This window comes from Telmatherina bonti, assembly GCF_933228915.1.
Source record: "Telmatherina bonti genome assembly, chromosome: 22".
In the NCBI taxonomy this organism is placed as follows: Eukaryota; Metazoa; Chordata; class Actinopteri; order Atheriniformes; family Telmatherinidae; genus Telmatherina; species Telmatherina bonti.
Genome location: NC_136631.1, coordinates 21,278,357 through 21,299,756, shown reverse-complemented (window position 1 = coordinate 21,299,756; position 21,400 = coordinate 21,278,357). Strand labels below are relative to the sequence as shown.

Sequence of the window (21,400 nt, the reverse complement as noted above, 5' to 3'; positions counted from 1 at the left end):
GGTCTGGCTCTAGCCTCTGAATTTAACAATGAAATTCCACGTTTTCCCCTCTTTTCTAGAATATGATGTACTCAGTGCCTCTTTTTGTCCTTTTTTTTCCCCCCAGCATCAGCACAATGTTGTCGGGGCTGGATGTGGAATCCACCTTGCGAGTTTGTTTGAGAATTTTTAGCATTTTTTCACAATTTTGCATCACAAATTCTGTGCATATGACAGAAACATTGATAATTTACCTATGAATTATTTGCAATTTCATGCCATTAATTTGTATCGGTCACAGTATATAATGGCCTTAAATTGTGAACCTTGCTTGCGAACAACTGAGCCTTTTACGGATGCTCCTTTGAAACCCAGTAATGGCACTCACCTGTTCCCAATTAACCAGTTTACCTGTAGACTGTTCAAAACAAGTATTTTTTGAGTATTCCTCTACTTTCCCAGTCTATCATTGCCCAGCTGTTTTTGAACAGATTTCAGGCATCAAATTTAAATTAACTGAACATTTGCAAAACTACAAAGTTTTTATATCGTGTTTTGAAGTGTAAAAAGAATTAGCAAAGCATTGTGTTGTTTTTATTTACATTTTTCACAATGTCCCAGCTTCATTGGACTTGGGGTTGTAATTACAACATGGTCTTTAACAGTATAACTGCAGCTTCAGTAGAGAAATTAATTTTACTGGAAAATCTGACTTAAATTTGAGATGCTCATCAAAATGCAATGAGTAAGTTCAAAATGTCACAGCAAGCAGAAGTGCTGTCACGCTGTCAAATACTTGAGTGCAGCACGGGCTCTGTTCAGCCATACTGTGCAATCTTTTCCTGTCAGCTTGCCTGAAAACTTCTGCTTTCTTCTGTATAATAAATAAAACAAGTACACCAGGCTGGTCAGTGCACCAGAATAATATCCAGGCCACTGCAGGAGCAAGAGGCCAGGGGCATTCACTCACACTGCTGCATTATGTCTGACCTTCAGTCTGCCAAGCACCCGCTGCCTCACGTTCAGCCCCGAGGACCAACGCCCAAAAATAGATCATAGTCTGACACATGCAAACATATCACTACAACACACACATGCACACATTATACTGCATGTGGACATTTTAGACACACACAGACACACACACTCACTCTCTTTTCACATCTTGCATTACGCTATCTTAAGTCCCTGATGTTCCAGCAGCACTCTGCAAAGAAGTTACAGTTTTATTAATCAATATATATGAGTTACTCTATCAAACACATTACACTTAAGTACATACCAGTGCATTTCAACTTTTCGCGTGCGTTGGGCACTCCATCAATGGTTAGTATGTTGCTGAGAGCAGCAGAACAGAAAATCCTAGAAGCTAATGTTAATATGAACTGTGTTCCACCCCAACGCAATAGATGTCCATTTAGAGAAGATCCGGTTCAGAGATTTCTGCTTGAACCACACATTTCATATGTGGTTTACCTCAGTGTTAAAATGAAGTAAATATTCAAATAGAAAATACATTCTGAAATTAAAATTAAGTTATTTTTCTGGAGGTAATGTTCATATTACTGTTCAGTGAATGTTTTGGTCCATTTCCTTTAGATTTACTTCTCAGCACAGTTAGTCCAAATGAAATCTGCTGACATGAGTGTCTTTCTGTACCAGACACATTTCGCAAAAAAAATTTTGCAGCTGACACAGGACCACGAATGAAAATCAATACTTTCTATATATACAGTGTGGTACAAGTACTGCCCTTAGAATGTGTATAGATGTTTTTTTTTTTTTTTTATTTTTTATTTTGCGCACAAAACAAAAAATATATTATCTGGAAACGTCTGCTAGTGCAAACCCAAACTGGGGTCACAACTTTAGCTTTTACTGGTCATGGGTTAGACTCTTACAGATATAGATTAATATGTTATCACTTACATGTAATCATTTTGAACATGTATGTTCTCCCCGTATTGAATTAACAGAGATTATACAAGAAAATTTAACATCCAACTGTAATCGATGCTGTATTAATGCAGGAACTAAAAAGTTCAGAAGATTCAGAACTAATTATTACAACTCTTACACATAGTTTTCACAATGCTGCTTTTTAGGCTGAGGTACTAAATTTTAGACATTTTCCCCCAAAAAATCCTGTTGACAACGTCCTCTGCGTGGCAGAGCGAGCTGAACACTTGAAAATGGCAGATTCTTCCCTTTTGTCTCAGTTTATTTAATTTGCTGTTGTGACCGTGACACTGGACAGTTACAAATTTACACAGACAAGATGATTAATAATAATAGTCAACTCATCTGCAAAACCTGAAGTCTTTCTGGCTGCAAAATGTCCCAAGTCTCTGTCTAATATTGGACTTTGTTGCCTTTTTGATGCTGGGTAGGTCTGGGAGTTTGCTGCTTTCTGCAGCTGGAAGAAAGGCAGATTGTAGGGGGAAATCTGAATGGAAAATGTGTTTATGTATTCATTTATTTTTAACAACCTTGTTATTAAAAACACCTTTGAAGAGCGCAAAGAGACATTTACAGATTTTTTTCTTCCATTAGGATAAGGGTTAATTCTCTTCAGCACCAACAGGTTCAACACAATATCACATTATACTGTAACCTTTTGCTGACTTTTGTGCCGCTTTTATTTTTCCCATAACAACAGAGAAAAACAACTTAAAATAGTTTGGTTTCCCAGTGAACAAGTGCTAATAAGTCCAAAAAACAAACCAAATCAAAACATTACTTTGTGTTGTCCTACACTTGCAGCAGCTGATTGCACTGATTGTGGATTGAGGAAAGTTCTGTCAGGCTGCAGCAGGAGCCCAAATGAAAGCCTTGCACAGCGCTGATTAGGCCTGATATACACCGGGCACTATGAGGAAAGATTTATAATGGCTTCTCTGACCTTTGTCTTGGCAAGCACAGAAACCTGTCCTTGTTACTCTACCCATACACACTTCTGTCCCTCAATCCTTCACTCCTTTTTTATGTTTTTCTGGGTGTGTTGTACAGTACATGATGTTTCATGTCTGAATTAGAAGTCACGCAACAGGAGCTGCAATGTTCTGTAAAAGGAAGATAGGATGCCACTGATACTGAAACATTTCAGAAAACAGGTATGAAAAAGACAATTCACAAAAAGATTGTAGGGGAAAATGTGTACAAAGTCCTGCAATGTGGTGTGTGTATTACATGATGCACGGAGATCCATGTTTCCAACCTGCAGCATAACAGCTTAACAATTCAACTCACTTCAGTCATAATTCCTGTCATCCTGGGTGACCAAATGTCCCTCTTTTATCCAGCCCAAAATATGTCTATATGAAATTTGGATTGCATTTCACTTTCCACACTTATCTTTTATCATCCACTCTCACAGCCAGTGAGAGGGAGGGGGATAGGAGGCATCTGCCGCACAGGCAGGACAGAGTAACTGGATGTTTGTACAAAACTCCATAGACATTGTGGGTGACTCTCCCTCCTATTAGTTAAACTTTTCCAAATGAAAGGTCTCAAAATCTTAATAAGACAAGGTGAATATGCAGTAAGCCATTTCAGTTAGATTGTTCTCTTGTTCAGCTACATCTCCACGATGGACATTAAACTTCTCAGTGTAACACGTGTTTCCAGCTTCACCTCCTTTGAGAGTTTTATAAAATACTGATTTTTCTCTGATGTTCAGGCTGTTGAGGAGACATATTTACCAACATGCATGCTCTACCCACTGCTTACTCACTGTACTTACCTGCATGTACACACGTGTGTGTGGAAGGAGACGGAACTCAGCATGTGCAAAGCAGAAAGCATGTAGAGAGAAATTACATGCTTTCTGCTAAATAACATCATACTGTTTAGGTTTTACTACAAGGACAAAATATAAACCTGATCTAGAGGACATGTAACCTGGCTTCATTGTTTTGGTCACAGGTTGCAGCTTACAGATAAATATGTACATATTTCAACTTTGCGTTCTTAAATTAGAGTATAAAGTAGGTAATATTTTGATATTACCTCATGTGCTAACCCGCCATTTCCTTTAACTTACATATTTGTGTGTGATTGGATGATTAAATCCCCAACCAAATCACAACATTTGCTCAAATAAAGCAGAAAAACAATCTGCATTTGAATTAATCCCCCTAACAAAACAAAAAAATCTTAACATTTTGTAAACACAAGCCAGTGGATTTAACTTAACTGCTGAATGAAACACAACGTTCAGCATGCAGACAGAATATGATTACCCTGATATCAAATAATTAAGAGCTCTAATGCAGCCAAGTTTCAATTATGGGAATAAATTTAAATTAGTAAATGAGCTATAACCCATTTATATCAGCTGGCTGATCTAATCTCAGCAGCTTCCCCTGGAAACAATGAGTGTATTTAAAGCTGGTCAGGGGGAGAAAACACTGCAGTTGAAAGTGAAAGTGTGCCACTAGGTTTTACAGACTTTTCACTTATGCAAAAGAAAGCAAAAAGGCTTTTACAGTGTGCTAAGAGCTTCTCATAAATATGGGGGTATGTCTTTCTTTCTCTCAATCTTCTTCTGTCTGTTCTTCCCTCTCTCTCTCTCACTTTAAGAGCATGTGATTACAGAAACAGCCCATCCTCCTGCATGCAGGCCTTTCAGAGTAGACACAGACGGTAATGTCGGCATTGGGAGAAAGCCAAGAGCCCAAAGACACAATAATGTAGGTTGCAATGTCCCTCTTCTTTAATGAGGATGTGGACAACAAATGTGAAGATGTTAAGATATTAGCAGGTAGAAAACAGCTGATATTTTCCTGACTGTGGGTGAACTTGTATGTTAAGGTAGAAAATTAAAAAGAAACCCTGCATCAAATGTCTGCTCATGCTCTTAAAATATCCCCAAAAAAAACAACCCTTTATCTTATACCCAATCCTTCCATTTCTATGAGTTTTTCCAAGTCAAAATGAATGCTAAAAGTTCTAATTTTAGCAAGACTTGTTTTACTGGAGCATACAGAGAAAGCTCTGTTGACATGTTTTGGCTGAAGAGTATGTGTGGGTGGCATTTCCACTTAAAAGCTGGAGTATGAATCGTAATGAAGAGAGGAGGCAAAACGAACGAAGGGAAGGGGGCGGACTCCGCAGCTAGGAGCAATGGGTGTGCAAACAGCAACCTCACAAAGCAGGAGTGATTCATTTAAAAGGATTTTGTGCATGCGCCAAATTTAGCCTGTTTTGCATTTCTGTTTTGCATTTCTATACATGGAGAAGATCAGTCAAGAAAACGAGAGACAGAAGGGGGGAAGAAGCATCACGAGCAAGTTTGTAAACTGTGATCACAAGCGGAGAGAAAACTGTAATGCAGGAGTAGCGTTGGTTAGCTGTGAGAAGCCGGTAAAGCAAGAGATGGATGGGCCTGACAGCAAGAGCCTAAAGAGAAGATGATGGGAGGTTCAAGGATGCCAGCTGGAAGGATGAGAGATTGCAGGACAGTATAATGAGATTTAGAGGGCAGAAAATTACTAGGTTTTTTTTTTTTTTCCACATACTCCAACGAACAGATCAAATGATCTCAAGCATTTCGATTCCAGGAGTTTGTGAAGAATCCTCACAACCTCAAAAGGGCTTTAACAGAAATGTGGATGCACAGCAAGAAATGTAACTAGTTTTTATGTCTGGAACACATATGTGTGGGAGGTTTTAATGAGGCCTGTTTACCAATACACTGCAGAAGCATAATTGGGCATGAATAACACACTGCACTGGATGATGATGATAATTGATTTATATGCACTGACATGTGAATTAAAGTTGGGTAGACTGTGCAAGTCATATTATAATCTGCTGACCTTCATTCGTGTCCCCTGACAAATGAGTAGCAGTTTCATCAGGTGTGTATCAACTGTGTGTCTGTGTGTGTTTTTGCAATCAGCAGCACAGCTTGAGAGTGTGACTGGACTCTAACAGACAGAAGCAGGAGCTGGGAATGACACTGCACACATGTTGCTGGCCTTCAAATCTTGGACTGCCAGACAAACTAAACAAGATGACTCAAATGTGAATAAACACATGCATGTATTCACACAAATGTGCACGCTTAAGAAGATGACCCAGAAATAATAATAATAATAATAATAATAATTTAAAAAAAAAAAGTTTGGAGCATCTCACCCTGTGTGCATCCTGTTCAAACACAGCTTCATGGACGCTGCATGCAAAGAGCGCTGTGGGAAGGTCGCTTAGGTCCATCATCTCCTCTGCAGTGCCGTCCTGATCACTTTCCCCAAACACCATGTCCTCTTCCTCTTCTTCATCCTCTTCTGGATCGCTGCTGTAGGCCTCTGAGCCATTGCTCCAGGCCTTAGAACTTTCTCGAAGCATCTTGAATCTTGTTATGATCTTTTGAGGCAGGCAGGAATCACAGCGGCTGGAAGCTGGGGAGAAGGAAATTAAAAGATAGAAAGATAAGAACACCAGTTTACACATTGCGATGTTTCATTCATGCTACAGTAATGACTAAGCAGGAATTGCCTATTAATTAACTGTTCAAATCAACCAGAAATAAATTTGACCATTACAGAAGACCAAAACAAAAAAATTCACACAAAGAATAGCAGCACCACAAGTCTATGAGTCTATCTTGTCATATACTGACTAATATTTTAATGCTAGTATTTTTTTTTAAGTTATTAAAGCAATCAACAAGTGATATTTTGTATTCCTGGGTGTCAGATTAAATGGATGGATGAAGGGTAACCCTACTCAGAAACACAATGTGTCACTCCTGTACTTACACATGGCGCCATCTAGTGGTAGCTCTGAACGAATGACGCTTATTATCAATGTTTTAAGCATAATAATATCTAAAAATCACGCAGATGACAACTAGTTAAAACAAACAGCACGCAAGAGATAAGTTCACATCATTATTTTAAAATGTTCCGTCTTATAAATAGAAATACAAAAAAAGCAGCAGAAGATTATGACATAACATCACGGCTGTCAAATGGCTGTCATGGATCATGCCAGAAAATCTCGGTTGCTTTTCTGAGAGAGCCATTGCTAGCTTTATTACACAGGGTGTAACACGTGCAACATTGAAGCGCGAGCGTTTTTCGGTAGAGTATAGAGCAAGGCTCGTGACAGTTTGTTCCCATAATGTTTTGAAGGTACAGTACAGCTGAAATTCACACCAAAGTTTCCACTGAGTCACAGCGGCGCGCACACGGATGAAGTTGCTGTTTTATTCTCCTCCCTGACGGGCTCAAAAGCAAAACGTTCATGTCTTTATTTTCACTCACCACACTTCTGTCAGCGGAAACGCCCGAAACGTCCCATTTCAAGCGGACAATGATCTGAAAATTACAAACTGGTGGTGCTTTGTTATTTTTAAAGCGTCTATTAAATGCGTGGGTGTTTGTTTTCAATGGATTATTGGGCGCTATTTGATGCAGCTTACTCCTGCGTCAGGACCCGCAGGTGAAACCAATGAGGCGCCGGCAGTGGCGCGCGCCGACCTATCAGGCTGCAAGGGGAGGATGCTCCGCTTCAAGATGGGTGGTGCTGGAGGAGCAATGTGGCACACAGCGCTCCGCTGGAAACTGCTTTAATTACTTGACAAGGACGTCCTTGACTCACGGCAGGCACCCTGAGAATCTGTTCACTGTCTGCTATAGGAAGATGCTGAGTTTGAAAGAAATAAATATTAGCAGACTGTTTTACGGTATTCTGGGTACACCTGTTGAATATTTCTATGTGTGCGTCACTGCATTTGGGAGGAAAATATCAAAGTCCATTTCTCAAAATGTAAGGTTTTACCAATTGTGCCGTACAGTAGGCTTAAAAACATCAAATTAAAGTAAGGTTTAGTATTTTACACCTTTTATTTATTTTCTGGCCCTATGAAAAAGGCAGTTTGGGGTTGTTGCGGTCTAGATCTGTGCATCAGTAATTGGATCCCGGAACTGCGTTGGTTATAATTAAAAGTTCCACTTTACTGTGTTGTGTTTTTAGCATGTGTTCAGTGAAGAAATAAATGTGCAGCATTCTCCCAGTGCTGATCTCCGTGGCTGAATCATCATAAGACATAACAGGGATGACTTATCCTCTAAAACGTAATTTTCTCCTCTGAACAGATCAGTTTTTATTTAAGTATCTAAATTAAACCACATCCCACCAAAAATATCTTCAATAATGCAAAATTAATAAACTCAAGGTGTAACATCAGTATTCTCATATTGGTAATTTAAGACTTTTTCTTTTTTTAGAATGTTTTCCAAACAACACCTGTTTTTTGTTTTTGTTTTTTTTTACAGATACAAGCATAATAGATCTGCAGGACTGTCATGCATTCTGAATTATGTGAGGTTTTGATATTTCTTGAGGCAGCTGTGAACAATTTATGAAATAGAGCTTAAACTTTCCAACTTTCCACACAGGTTGAAAAGATTTAACATGCAAATAACTCCAGAATTGGATGAGAATATATAGTTTTTTTTAATGGCAGTACACAATATTTACAAAGGTATCCTGGTATTAAGAGAATATGGAATAAATAAAATGTCCATATCACCACATCCTGAACTCTGTGCTGAGTCAATTAGCCCTTTTAAAGCTGTGCTCACTTAACACTGAATAAATGCATTGCTGCATGTGAAGAAGGCTATGCATGCAGCATTTTTTAAAGCTTAAAAAAAGATAATAAATTTCATTGTACGAGAGAAAAATGTGGTATTCAACATTAATTTAAATTTCTACTTTGCCAACAGAAGGCACTCAATTAACAGGGACATCAAAAATGGAAAATTAAATTACTACTTTTTATGCTTTCACATCAAACTATCAGTGCCAGTATTTTAAAGATGATGTTTTTTAACATTTACTTTCCAAACGCAGTTCGGTTTAAACAGGCATAAAAACAATACAGGTGAAATAACCGATCTGCCAGGCTAATCTATTAGTCACCTACAGCCTACAACATGCACAACCATACCTAAATTTTGAGGCACACTTAAGGCAATCTAGGGTAAAAACTTTACAAATATTTCAAGATAGATTTAAACCATTGAACACACAATTTGGTCACATTAAAAAAATTCAGTGAAACCCTAACAAGAGACAGAAAAGAGAGTTAAAACCTTTCTTGTGTAAGAGTCAGAGGCAGAAAGTCAAAATGTTCATTGGCAAGTTATGTAGCTATACATTACAAAATCAGTTGGTATAAACAAACAGTTAACGTGAGACATTTGTCAGCAAAAATCTTCAAACCACTTCCCAGTATATTCCCAGTCATGATTCACTGGGAACAAATTGCTTATTATGTGTGAAAGTTGCTGTTTACCAGATATATGGAAAACAGAAAAGTGTATTTTGCAGGAAGCTTCAATGTACACCAGTGTAGGTTCTTTTTCTTAACTCTGACCACATGTCAAACTCCACCCAGCTGATCTGAGGGATTAATGGGAGCCAGAAATGCAAAGATGGAGGAAGTTAAGCTTTTAAATGAGAAATACTTAGTGTGCTACAAATTGAAGCAAAATATTAATAACTAACCTGCTTAAATAAAATAATTTTGCATAGAATATAAGTATTTTCTCATTCAGATCCTCCAAAAAATTGTTGTTCCTTATTTCCTTGCCATCATATACATTTATAAGAAAAGAGCATGCAGACTATCCAAAGATGGCCAAGTTTCCAGAGGAGAGATGATGACAGGAAGAGTAAGTTGGAGTAATAAAACACGTCCAATCTTCATCAGCTTCAAGTTTTCTGTAGTTAATACAGCTGACATCTTCGTAAAAAGGAGGGGAAATTAATGTTTTTTCCTCCTCCTATTTTGGTTTAACAATTCCAAAAAGGAAAGTGTATGCTGGAATGTTAGGAAGGCAGGGTCAAAAATTGGTACCCATCATAACACTCCAAAGCCCTTGAATATGATTTATCAAATAACTGAACTAGAATAGGAGGTGCCTAGCTTCAGTCTTGTTTTAAACCAGGTTGGGAAGATGAATCTGTGGTTCTGGAAGTGACTGGTGGAAGCTCCAGGTTGACTGGTAAAGTAGTAGCAGTCACTCCATCATTGTTGACAAGAGCCCCATAGGAGAAGGAACCATTAAAGTCTGGCTGAACAGCCTGGCCATTATCATGGATCGTTGGGACGCCTGAATGTGGGACAGAAGAAGAAAAAAGAAGAAAATGAAAACTCTTCCTAAGAAACTCCAGAGATTATGGAAGGGAATGCCAGAGTAAATATATTAGAATATTACAGTAACATGTCAAATTTACAAATATATATATATATATCCATCCATCCATCCATCCATCTTCTGCCGCTTATCCGGGGTCGGGTTGCGGGGGCAGCAGCCTAAGCAGGGAAGCCCAGACTTCCCTCTCCCCAGCCACATTTGCCAACTCTGCGGGGGGGATCCCGAGGCGTTCCCAGGCCAGCCGAGAGATGTAATCCCTCCAGCGTGTCCTGGGTCTTCCCCGGGGTCTCCTCCCCGAGGGACGTGCCTGGAACACCTCACCAGGGAGGCGTCCAGGAGGCATCCTGACCAGATGCCCGAGCCACCTCAACTGGTTCCTCTTGATGCGAAGGAGCAGCGGCTCTACTCTGAGCCCCTCCCGGATGACTGAGCTCCTCACCCTATCTCTAAGGGAGAGCCCGGCCACCCTGCGGAGGAAACTCATTTCAGCCGCCTGTATACGAGATCTCGTTCTTTCGGTCACGACCCACAGCTCATGACCATAGGTGAGGGTAGGAACGTAGATCGACTGATAAATCGAGAGCTTCGCCTTCTGGCTCAGCTCCTTCTTCACCACGACAGACCGGCGCAGAGCCCGCATTACTGCAGACGCCGCACCGATCCGTCTGTCGATCTCACGCTCCATCCTTCCCTCACTCGTGAACAAGACCCCGAGATATTTAAACTCCTCCACTTGAGGCAGGACCTGACTCCCGACCCGGAGAGGGCAATCCACCCTATTCCGGCTGAGGACCATGGTCTCAGATTTTGAGGTGCTGATTCTCATCCCAGCCGCTTCACACTCGGCCGCGAATCGCTCAAGCGAGAGCTGGAGATCACGACCAGATGAAGCCAACAGGACCACGTCATCCGCAAAAAGCAGGGACCCAATCCTGAGGCCACCAAGTCGGATCCCCTCAACCCCTCGGCTGCGCCTAGAAATTCTGTCCATATAAGTTATGAACAGAATCGGTGATAAAGGGCAGCCTTGGCGGAGTCCAACCCTCACCGGAAACGAATCTGACTTACTACCGGCAATGCAGACCAAGCTCTGACACCTGTCGTACAGGGACCGGACAGCTCGTACAAGGGGGTCCGGTACCCCATACTCCCGGAGTACCCCCCACAGGAGCCCCCGGGGGACATAGTCGAATGCCTTCTCCAGGTCCACAAAGCACATGTAGACTGCTTGGGCAAACTCCCATGCCCCCTCCAGGACCCCAGAGAGGGTATAGAGCTGGTCCACTGTTCCGCGACCAGGACGAAAACCACACTGCTCCTCCTCAATCCGGGATTCGACTATCCGGCGGACCCTCCTCTCCAGGACCCCTGAATAGACCTTACCAGGGAGGCTGAGGAGTGTGATTCCCCTGTAATTGGAACACACCCTCCGGTCCCCCATCTTAAAAAGGGGGACCACCACCCCAGTCTGCCAATCCAGCGGTACTGCCCCCGATGTCCACGCGATGCTGCAGAGGCGTGTCAGCCAGGACAGCCCCACAGCATCCAGAGCCTTAAGGAACTCTGGGCGGATCTCATCCACCCCCGGGGCCTTGCCGCCAAGGAGCTTTTTGACCACCTCAGCGACTTCAGCCCCAGAGATAGGAGAGTCCACCCCTGAGTCCACCAGCTCTGCTCCCTCATGGGAAGACGTGTTGGTAGGATTGAGGAGGTCTTCGAAGTATTCCTTCCACCGACCCACAACGTCCCGAGTTGAGGTCAGCAGCTCCCCATCTCCACTGTACACAGTATTGATGGAGCACTGCTTCCCCCCCCTGAGCCGCCGGATGGTGGACCAGAATCTCCTCGAAGCCGTCCGGAAGTCTTTCTCCATGGCCTTGCCGAACTCCTCCCATGCCCAAGTTTTTGCCTCGGCAACGGCCGAAGCCGCATGCCGCTTAGCCCGTCGGTACCCATCAGCTGCCTCCAGAGTCCCACAGGCCAAGAAGGCCCGATAGGACTCCTTCTTCAGCTTGACGGCATCCCTCACTGCTGGTGTCCACCAACGAGTCCTGGGATTACCGCCACGACAGGCACCAACGACCTTGCAGCCACAGCTCCGGCTGGCCGCCTCAGCAATAGAGGCACGGAACACAGCCCATTCGGACTCAATGTCCCCCGCCTCACTCGGGACATGTTCGAAGCTCTGCTGAAGGTGGGAGTTGAAGCTCGCTCTGACAGGGGACTCAGCCAGACGTTCCCAGCAGACCCTCACAACACGTTTGGGCCTGCCAGCTCTGACCGGCTTCCTCCCCCACCATCTGAGCCAACTCACCACCAGGTGGTGATCAGTTGACAGCTCCGCCCCCCTCTTCACCCGAGTGTCCAAGGCATGTGGCCGCAGGTCCGACGATACGACTACAAAGTCGATCATTGAACTGCGGCCCAGGGAATCCTGATGCCAGGTGTACATATGGACACTCTTATGCTGGAACATGGTGTTCGTTATAGACAATCCATGACGAGCACAGAAGTCCAATAACAAAACACCATTTGGGTTCAGAGGGGGGGGACCATGCCTCCCAATCACTCCCCTCCAGGTCTCACTGTCATTGCCCACGTGAGCATTGAAGTCCCCCAGCAGAACAATGGAGTCCCCAGAAGGAGCACCCTCCAGCACTCCCTCCAAGGACCCCAGAAAGGGTGGGTACTCTGAACTGCTGTTCGGTGCATAAGCACAGACAACAGTCAGGACCCGTCCCCCCACCCGGAGGCGGAGGGAAACTACCCTTTCATCCACCGGGGTAAACCCCAACGTGCAGGCACCAAGCTGGGGGCTGATGAGAATGCCCACACCTGCTCGGCGCCTCTCACCATGAGCAACTCCAGAGTGGAAGAAGGTCCAGCCCCTCTCGAGGGTACTGGTTCCAGAGCCCAAGCCATGCGTCGAGGTGAGTCCAACTATATCTAGTCGGAACCGCTCAACCTCGCGCACAAGCTCAGGCTCCTTCCCCACCAGAGAGGTGACGTTCCACGTCCCTAGAGCCAGCTTCTGCAGCCGGGGATCGGACCGCCAGGGTCCCCGCCCCTTGCTGCCGCCCAGCTCACATTGCACCCGACCCCTACGGCTCCTCCCGCAGATGGTGAGCCCACGGGAGGTGGGGCCCATGTAATCCTTTCGGGCTGAGCCCGACCGGGCCCCATGGGCGAAGGCCCGGCCACCAGACGCTCGCTCTCGTACCCCGCCTCCAGGCCTGGCTCCAGAAGGGGGTCCCGGTAACCCGCGTCCGGGCAAGGGAACATTCATGCCCAGGTTGGTCGTCATCATAGGGGTCTATGAGCCGTGCTTGGTCTGGTCCCTCCCCTAGACACCTGTTTGCCATGGGTGACCCTACCAGGGGCATAAAGCCCCCGACAACATAGCTGCTAGGATCTTCGGGACGCACAAACCCCTCCACCACGATAAGGTGACGGCTCAGGGAGAGGATATATATATATATATATATATATATATATATATATATATATATATATATATATATATATATATATATATATATATATATATATATATGTGTGTGTGTGTGTGTCTAATTTTTTTTAACACAGGTGCATACAAACCATTAGCCATGTTCATCGTGACATATGGTTCAAAGAGCTTGGCCTTTTTCCTGTTTTTCGTCATTAAAAAGACTCCAAGGAAACAGAATGCAGACCTGTACAAAGCACAACATGGTCAGCAAACACATTAAGTAAAATAATGATAGTTGTTAAAGAAAGGCTTTATTATTTCAACTTCTCAATTGTGTTCAAGTTTCTTACTGAACCCAAAAGCATCATGCAAAACACAAAACCTATTCAATTCTAACAATGTCTCCATTATGTTCTCTACTGTGATGTGTCAGAAATGTAAAACGGGAAGTGTTTACTCACCCCAACAGAAACATGCAGATGTGAAGGATGTCTTCGTTCTTAAACTCCAAGTAAAACACAGCTCCTGAAAACCAAAGAAGAGATCTTTGCTGGGTCATGACTCTAAAGCTGGGTAAATGAAACATTTCACAAGATTTTAGCTTTGTCACACCTTTTTGTCACATGGAGGTAAAAAGCTAACTAATTTGAACCAAATGAGAAATGTAGTAGCAAACAATGTCATAACTCACCAGCCACTACTGCAAAGGTGGTGGAAAGGATGTAGTTGACACTGGCAACCAGAGAGGAGTCATGTAGTTTACAAGCTTGGGAGAGAAATCTAGTAGCAACAACGAACAAACAGGGAAAAAAGAAACAATGAAACCCTTCAATCAAGACAACATTTGCTGCTGAAAACAGTGGAAGATTCTTCTAGGATAACTTAAGTTTTTTGGGGTTTTTTTTATTTCATTATGGATAAGAAAGGGCTGGCAGCGGACACATATTCTTGTGGAGAGTGTATATCTTCACATTCACCTGGCCTGGAAGACCACTGATGCGACCATGCACACAAACATGACACTGAAGATCGGATAATCAAGCTGCATGGTGCCCTCAATGGTCAGAACCAACATGCCTGAAACAGCCTTCACTGTAATGACTGCGACAGAACCTGTGTACAAACAATTAAACAGAAAACAAGTGAGGAAATATTGTTTTACAACAGATTTGATCCTTTCTCAATAATAAAGCTCAATTGCAATAAAATATGCTTATAGTGTTAGTTTAAAGGCAGAAACTGACTAGCTTTAATGCAGGAGACTCACCTAGCAATGCAGCCGGCAACAGAATAATAACAAGGTAGTTTGTGCCGCATTGTTTGTAGAAGTATAAAAGCAAGCAGAAGGTGATAATCTCCAGGAGCTGTCCGTTAGGATGAAACAGCAACAATAAACACAAAATTAATAACATACAAACAAAACACTAACCACATCAAGTTCCAATAAGAGGCTGAGATAATGCGAAGGCTGAGTAACAATTTGGATAATGAAAATTTTATTAAGAGTTAGTTTGTAGATTATAACCTGTGTATAAAGTAACACCACATGACAGACACCCACAACAAACACAACATGGAACACAGCTGGTTAGTTGTTAATATGTCTTTGCAGAACATGGCAAGTCTGCTTAGTGTTGAGACTAGCAGGGACTCAAATCTAGCCTCTATGTAATGTAACTGATAGTTCATTTGTCTAACGTTTTGGCTAGTCTACATCTGCTGTTTTGTGCTTTACAAACAGCAGCTTCCAAACACCAAATTGGTTTGACACCTCCAAATGTCACAAGAAAAACCAGATAAACTTGTCCTGCAGGGCAGGAGAATTGCTTTTAAAAGGTGTCATATTGGGGATCAGGAATGATGGTGTAGAAGTCTTAGAAAAAACTATATTTTGGACCTTTATAGTTACTGAACTGTGAAGAACAAGATTTTGAATGTGGCCGGGGGTGGGGGGTGATCTTGGGTAGAGAATGAGCATGGTAATAGAAATTTTTTCTTTCTTTATGTGTAGAAATTAAAATATCTTACCATATACAAAAGAACAGGCCAACCCACAATATGTTTCACAATGTTTTCTGCTTGAAGTTTTTCATGAGAGTTTGGTCCAAATGCTACAAAGAGGTATGTTCCTCCAATTGTGAGGATGTAACCCAGGAAGGCCAGCCCATAGTACTCTGAAAGAACATAAAGCATACAACAGGTAAAGTATTTTTATAAGTTGTTGCTTTTGTAACAAACCCCACTCTGCTCAACAAACTTAATTTTAATTTTAGTACTCTGAGCAGCTGAGGAACAAGTGAGGATTTGCATACAATGGCCCAAGATCAGTGACACTAGCAAAAGTGTCTGTGCAACTTAACTCACACATCTCTTTGTTTTTCTTTTAACTTACTTGCAAAGTCCTTTGGTTTAGATTTCTCACGCAAAAATAAAAAACCCAAAATTGAGCTTGCTGAAAAACACAAACAGAAAAAATACGATTGTTAACTTCCTTTGCATCTTTTTTGTGAATTCACTTCAGGATGCAGCTGCATGTTAAAATCAGAATTATATACCTATAATTTGCTGCTTGTTTTTACAACAGTATGGTTCAATTATACTTTGTATTTATCATTACTCTCAATGGTCTTTGGGAATATATGGCAAATACTCACTCAGGACAGATACTGCATTAAGAGGTGCTATGAGAGCAAGAGGAGCAAAAGCATAAGAGACAAAGTTCGCTCCCTCTCCAATACAGGCGATTACAAAACCAGACCACCAGGTTTTTGTGTGATAGAAGGCACGCTGGTCCTTTGTTCCTGCTAATGTCACATGGCTGTATTTCTGGAGGTGAAAAACATGTTGGTAGAACACAGCGATGATGGAAAGTAAACACAGAATCTACTGCAGTACACACAGCTTACAGCCAACTTCTAAAGGAGGCTTAAACCACATTGTAAAGTAGGACTGAAAAATGTACAGTTTGAATGAAAAATTAGGAAGGGAAGTCCACAAAACAATGTTGTGGCATGATTAGATAACTTTACACAGCACAACTTATACACTCCACCTATCCCTGAGGGATTAGTCAAACAAGTGCAACACTTTGTTGAAACAAAGCATTGACATGACGCATAGAAAACTAATAACTGTAGAATTGTTTCACTTCTATAGATAGATAGATAGATAGATAGATAAATTCTGTAGTTGTGGTATAAACGTGTAAATAGTGGGAATATAAGAAATAGTTTAGTACCTGGATGCTTAAGGAAATGCTGACAAACAAATTTCCAAATATTGCGAGTAAAGTCCCAATGAGATTGTCCTGAAAAACAGTTAAATGTTGCATAAAATGGACTATTTCACTTTTCCATGAAGACAAAGTTTCATTTAATCACTGAAATGACAGTTTTATTTTCAACTATGGTCAAAGCAGGACTATAACATCTTGTTTGCCAACATTATGAAAATGAACTACATCACTGGGGAAATGCTGCTTAATTGTAGTGCTAGTCTCAATATGTTTAAAAACAGTCACAGAAACACATTTGGGTTGATTTTAACGTCTTGAAGGATAAAGCCAAGCCAACATACACTTTTAAAACACGGTTAAAAAGTAAACTATTGTCTCACCATGTACGAACCCCCCTGGATTCTATTGTAGTCCATATTGTTTCCTCTAGAGGCAATTTATTTATCATGAGGAGGTGGACATTCGGTTACCAAGTACCTCATTTCCTGGCTTTGCTTTTCTTTAATCTTAAAACTATGTTGAACATTTTTGAATTATTGTATTTAATTACTTGTTTGTTTACATTTTTAAGCTATACGCTGACGAAGGAACCATCTTCAGAACAAGTATCATCTCACTTCCGGATTGCATTCACCTGCTTCAGGCTACGCCTTGACGCACGACGCTGACGCATAGGTCACATGACTGTGAACCGACGCTCAGTTTTTATATTCAGATTTTTAGAGGTGTGTGTTTTTCTATAACATTTCATATACTCTTCCATTATGGTGCTTTTTTTTTTTTTTTTTAAAGCACCTTTACTGTTTTTTTTAAATGATTAGCACATTGACTGTAGTACTACGAGATAACACTAGATTGTGCTATTGAGCTAATAAAAACCCGACCCGAGAACATTCACAGCTGAAGAGCAACATTAAATAAATTGATAGTTCAATAATACTCTTGTTTTTGATTTGGTGTGATGCATCAACGGATTACCATGGATATGATTCCTTTAAATGAAGAGTGGTTGTTTATGTATTATATACACTTATTTTCTATGTTTATTTTTAATCAGTGTTACTATTTTCACATCCTCCACACAACACATTGAAGACACAACAGTGCGTTCAGTGTGAGGCTTCGTCAAGTCTAATGCAAGAAAGAAAGATGCTGGAGATCATTCCTACCAGCAACTATCACCGTCAAGGCAATTTTTTCTAATCAATCGTTTTTATTTAAATGTTTGGTTATACACAATGTCACCAAATGAACAAATTCACCTCTAGAATTTCGTTACTTAAAGCAGTCCCTTAAAACTGATTATGGCTTTCTCATTATGACAGTGAAATGTAGTATAATCCTGACTCACACTAATGGCATGTTCTTTGTTCTCTTTCTGTCACTGAAATAGCGAAAGACGAACAGTACATTACGTCAATGATTGTGTTACTATAAGAGGAGCAGTGGAAAAACTAGAGGTAGGTCAAAAGGGTGTGAACTGCTGTTTTAGCACTTTTAGTCTCCATATTTTTTTTCTCTTCATATTTCAAAAGCAGGGACAAATCACATTGTCATGCATTAATTGAAACATTGCAAAATATGTCGAAGCTGGAATGTTATCAGTGGATACTGGTTTCCCCAAACTACTCCACATACTTTTGTGTTTGTAAGGATTTAGAATATTCTTAACAGAAGCTAATACCAATTTTAAGTAGCATTTAATGTAATTTTTCCAGGGAAAACTTGGATATTAAGACTCAAACGAGGGCTGCAATTTCCAAACTAACTGAAATGAAGGTGACCCTTCCTTTGTTTGTTAACCAGCAGTGAAATGAACCAGCTGGGACAATATTCACTTTGTTTTGAAGCTGCTCAGAGGAAAGCCAAAGTATTTCTTTGCAAGAGTTTAATAGCAGTTTTTGATTTTTTTTTTTTTTTTTTTTTTTTTTTGTTTGTTTGTTTGTTTGTTTTTGGGTTGTTTTTTTTTTTTATGGATCTGATATTATAAATGTTTGGAGGCATAATGAAAGCACTTGTAGGGACAAAAACTCCCTTGTTTGGCAAATGCAGCATAAACAAGCTTTTCAGTTAACCAAAGATTTCCACTGTCAGAAAAGAACACTAAGATTAATCTGAATATGTTTGTAAATGGATGTTTCTTCCTCTCCTTTAAGCCTTTAAGATTATTATGAACTGACACGAGAACAATTGTAACTACTGTTATCTTCTAGCGGGACAACTTGTGTATGTTGGTACCCCTGCCAAGGAGGTGGCGGAGGTTTTATTTTTGCTGATGTTTATCTGTCTGTCTGTCTGTCAGTTTGTCTGCCTGTTGGCTAGCTGCTTTAAAGCAGGTTAAGTTGGGTCTTGGCCTAAGTTAGTTTGTAGCAAATGTTAGGGGCTATCCTGATTGCCATCGGGTTCCAGGGTTTTTTTTCAAGTATTACTTATTGCAAAATAAGGTAATTTTCAGTATACATCAACTCAACAAAAAATGGTCAGGGTGTTGGGCCAAGAAATACAGAAGCTCCTGGCAGGTTTTACAAGATATCAAAATTTTGGACACTATGACCCAAAATAGGAAAATCAGGGTATCTTTGGAATTTTCATTATTGCATGAGAACAAATTAAGATATAAGTATGCAACAAACACAACAATAGCCAAGACAGGATTCATTATCAGTGTATTGATGAATATACACAGTGTCTACAAACATAATGAATGTAAGACTTTAGTGGAAATCACATCTGGGTGGAATGAACTGCTTGGCAACAGTTTGTGTTCACGGAGTGCTTGCTCGTTGTTATTGCATCTTTCATGAATTCACATCTGAAGTTATGGAAAGCTTTTCAGAGGCTGGCTCCGTTTTTTTTTTTTCCCAAGCAGTTTGATTACTACAAACTCTAAATACTTTCTGCCCCTGCACGCTTTTCATGGTTTGATGTCCTAAATGGGTTTCTGGAATGAGACATGGTAGATATTAATTATGCAGACACTGATTACAGCTCTCAGATTGTGGGTGGAAGAGGTTAAATATGCAGGTGCTTCTTGCTCTTGGTGTTAACATTTGTATGCACCTGCAAAAGTTGGAATCTTTCCACTGTGTTTCTTTATAAAAGATAGAAATCAGGTTCTTACTGGTAATTATACAGCAATATTAAGAATATACATTTTTTTTTATTAATGATCAACACAACAAACTTTGCTCTGTTGATACTCTGGGAAATCTGTTTTGTTGGGAACTGAGTTTTTCCTTTTTATTGATTTTAATGTCTTATGATGTGTTTAAATATTTGTTTTTTGTTTAGTTATTATCTAATGCAAAAACGTATCTACTTAGCTTGATGTCTAACTACATTTTATACTATTCAGTAAATTCAAAGCTCTAACTTATATGATTTCTGTGTAAATTGAAATTTTAATCTCAAATCCCAATAGATACACTAGTTTTGCTTATTGTAACAATTAAATGAAATTATAACGAGAATCCCCTGCAACTCAGGCGTCCTTTTAATGTAATCACTGCTAATCTTAATCATTAAAATACCTTAAGAAACAAAAAGAAAAAAACATATTCATCAATCCATCTAACAATCCAAACTGTGTATAATTAGTTCATTTCAAATTATATAACAGCAATAATTAAAGAAAAAAAGCAATGTGTTAAAAAGGTTTCATTTATTCCATCGAACAATCTGTAAATGGCTATTTTGTGCCAAACAGTTTTTATTTTCCAGGTAAACTGTCTGATTTTATTCCTTCAGCAGTCCAACTTTTTATTTAACTTCTTTTCTTTTCCTTTCTTTTCTTTTCTTTTCTTTTCTTATTCTCTCTCCTTTTTTTCCAACTAAAGTAATAATTTTCTATTGACGTCCTTTGCGTTTGTTACATTTCTTTCCTCTAAAGTCAAGTGTAATTGATTTCAGATGTTTTCAGATCCTCTTATTTCCAAATGACAAGGTGCATTTTCAGTTTGTACATCTTATAATAGTAATTTCTCACCTGCAGCCACTTATGTTAACCCAGAAAAGGAGTACTATTCTCAGTACTCTGCAGTAAATGATGATACACAGTATGTGATAATTACTTTCTGCCCCGTATCAACATGGTTCTTTTGTGTGTGTGTCACGTGCGGTGCGTGGGCGCTGTCCTCCATTTCCAAAAGAATGCACGAACGTTAGTGACAGTGTGTATTTAATAACTGCCGAGCCTGTTTTAAAAACCAAACAGACCAGCATCTATTGGTAATGACTGAAGAATGTATGTACGTTAGATAGGAGAAGGGAATGAGGGGATGCATTCATGACAACACAGCTCCCCCCAACAGGAAGTCACCTCTCCATGAGGCAATATTCCAACTTGAAAGTTTGTTAACACGTTATGAAGTGGTTGTGGAAGAGCAAGCTTTTCATAAATCCTCTGCAAGTCCAGGCTTGAACACCTGTGCTCGAAAGTGACAATGACAACATTACAAAGAATGCTCAAATTAATGCATGCAATCTAACACAGTTCATGGGTGGATGCGTCATGTGTCAACAACAAATCATCAATGTTTTGGGCATCACTACAGAGCTCTG

General features: G+C 40.6%; 2 protein-coding genes across 2 annotated transcripts in view; both read right to left on the bottom strand.

The window, feature by feature from the left end:
* The window catches only part of rcan3 (regulator of calcineurin 3), a gene marked incomplete at both ends in the record, with an annotated part of 35,979 nt that extends 29,649 nt beyond the window's left edge, over positions 1–6,330 (bottom strand). The window contains one exon of the mRNA XM_079262557.1: positions 6,121–6,330. Within this exon, the coding sequence (XP_079118683.1) occupies positions 6,121–6,330 (210 nt within the window). The remainder of the gene's footprint in view (positions 1–6,120) is intronic.
* Positions 6,331–7,390: 1,060 nt separating this feature from the next.
* On the bottom strand, positions 7,391–17,346 carry nipal3 (NIPA like domain containing 3; the record flags this gene model as incomplete). Its single annotated transcript, XM_079261616.1, has 12 exons — positions 17,221–17,346; positions 16,844–16,912; positions 16,260–16,431; positions 15,998–16,057; positions 15,634–15,779; positions 14,873–14,969; positions 14,583–14,718; positions 14,297–14,385; positions 14,067–14,130; positions 13,755–13,849; positions 9,942–10,109; positions 7,391–7,512 (listed from the first exon to the last, which is right to left on the bottom strand). Exons 1-12 carry the CDS (start codon positions 17,254–17,256, stop codon positions 7,391–7,393), a joined length of 1,254 nt encoding a protein of 417 aa, XP_079117742.1. The 5' UTR covers positions 17,257–17,346.
* Positions 17,347–21,400: the final 4,054 nt, after the last annotated feature.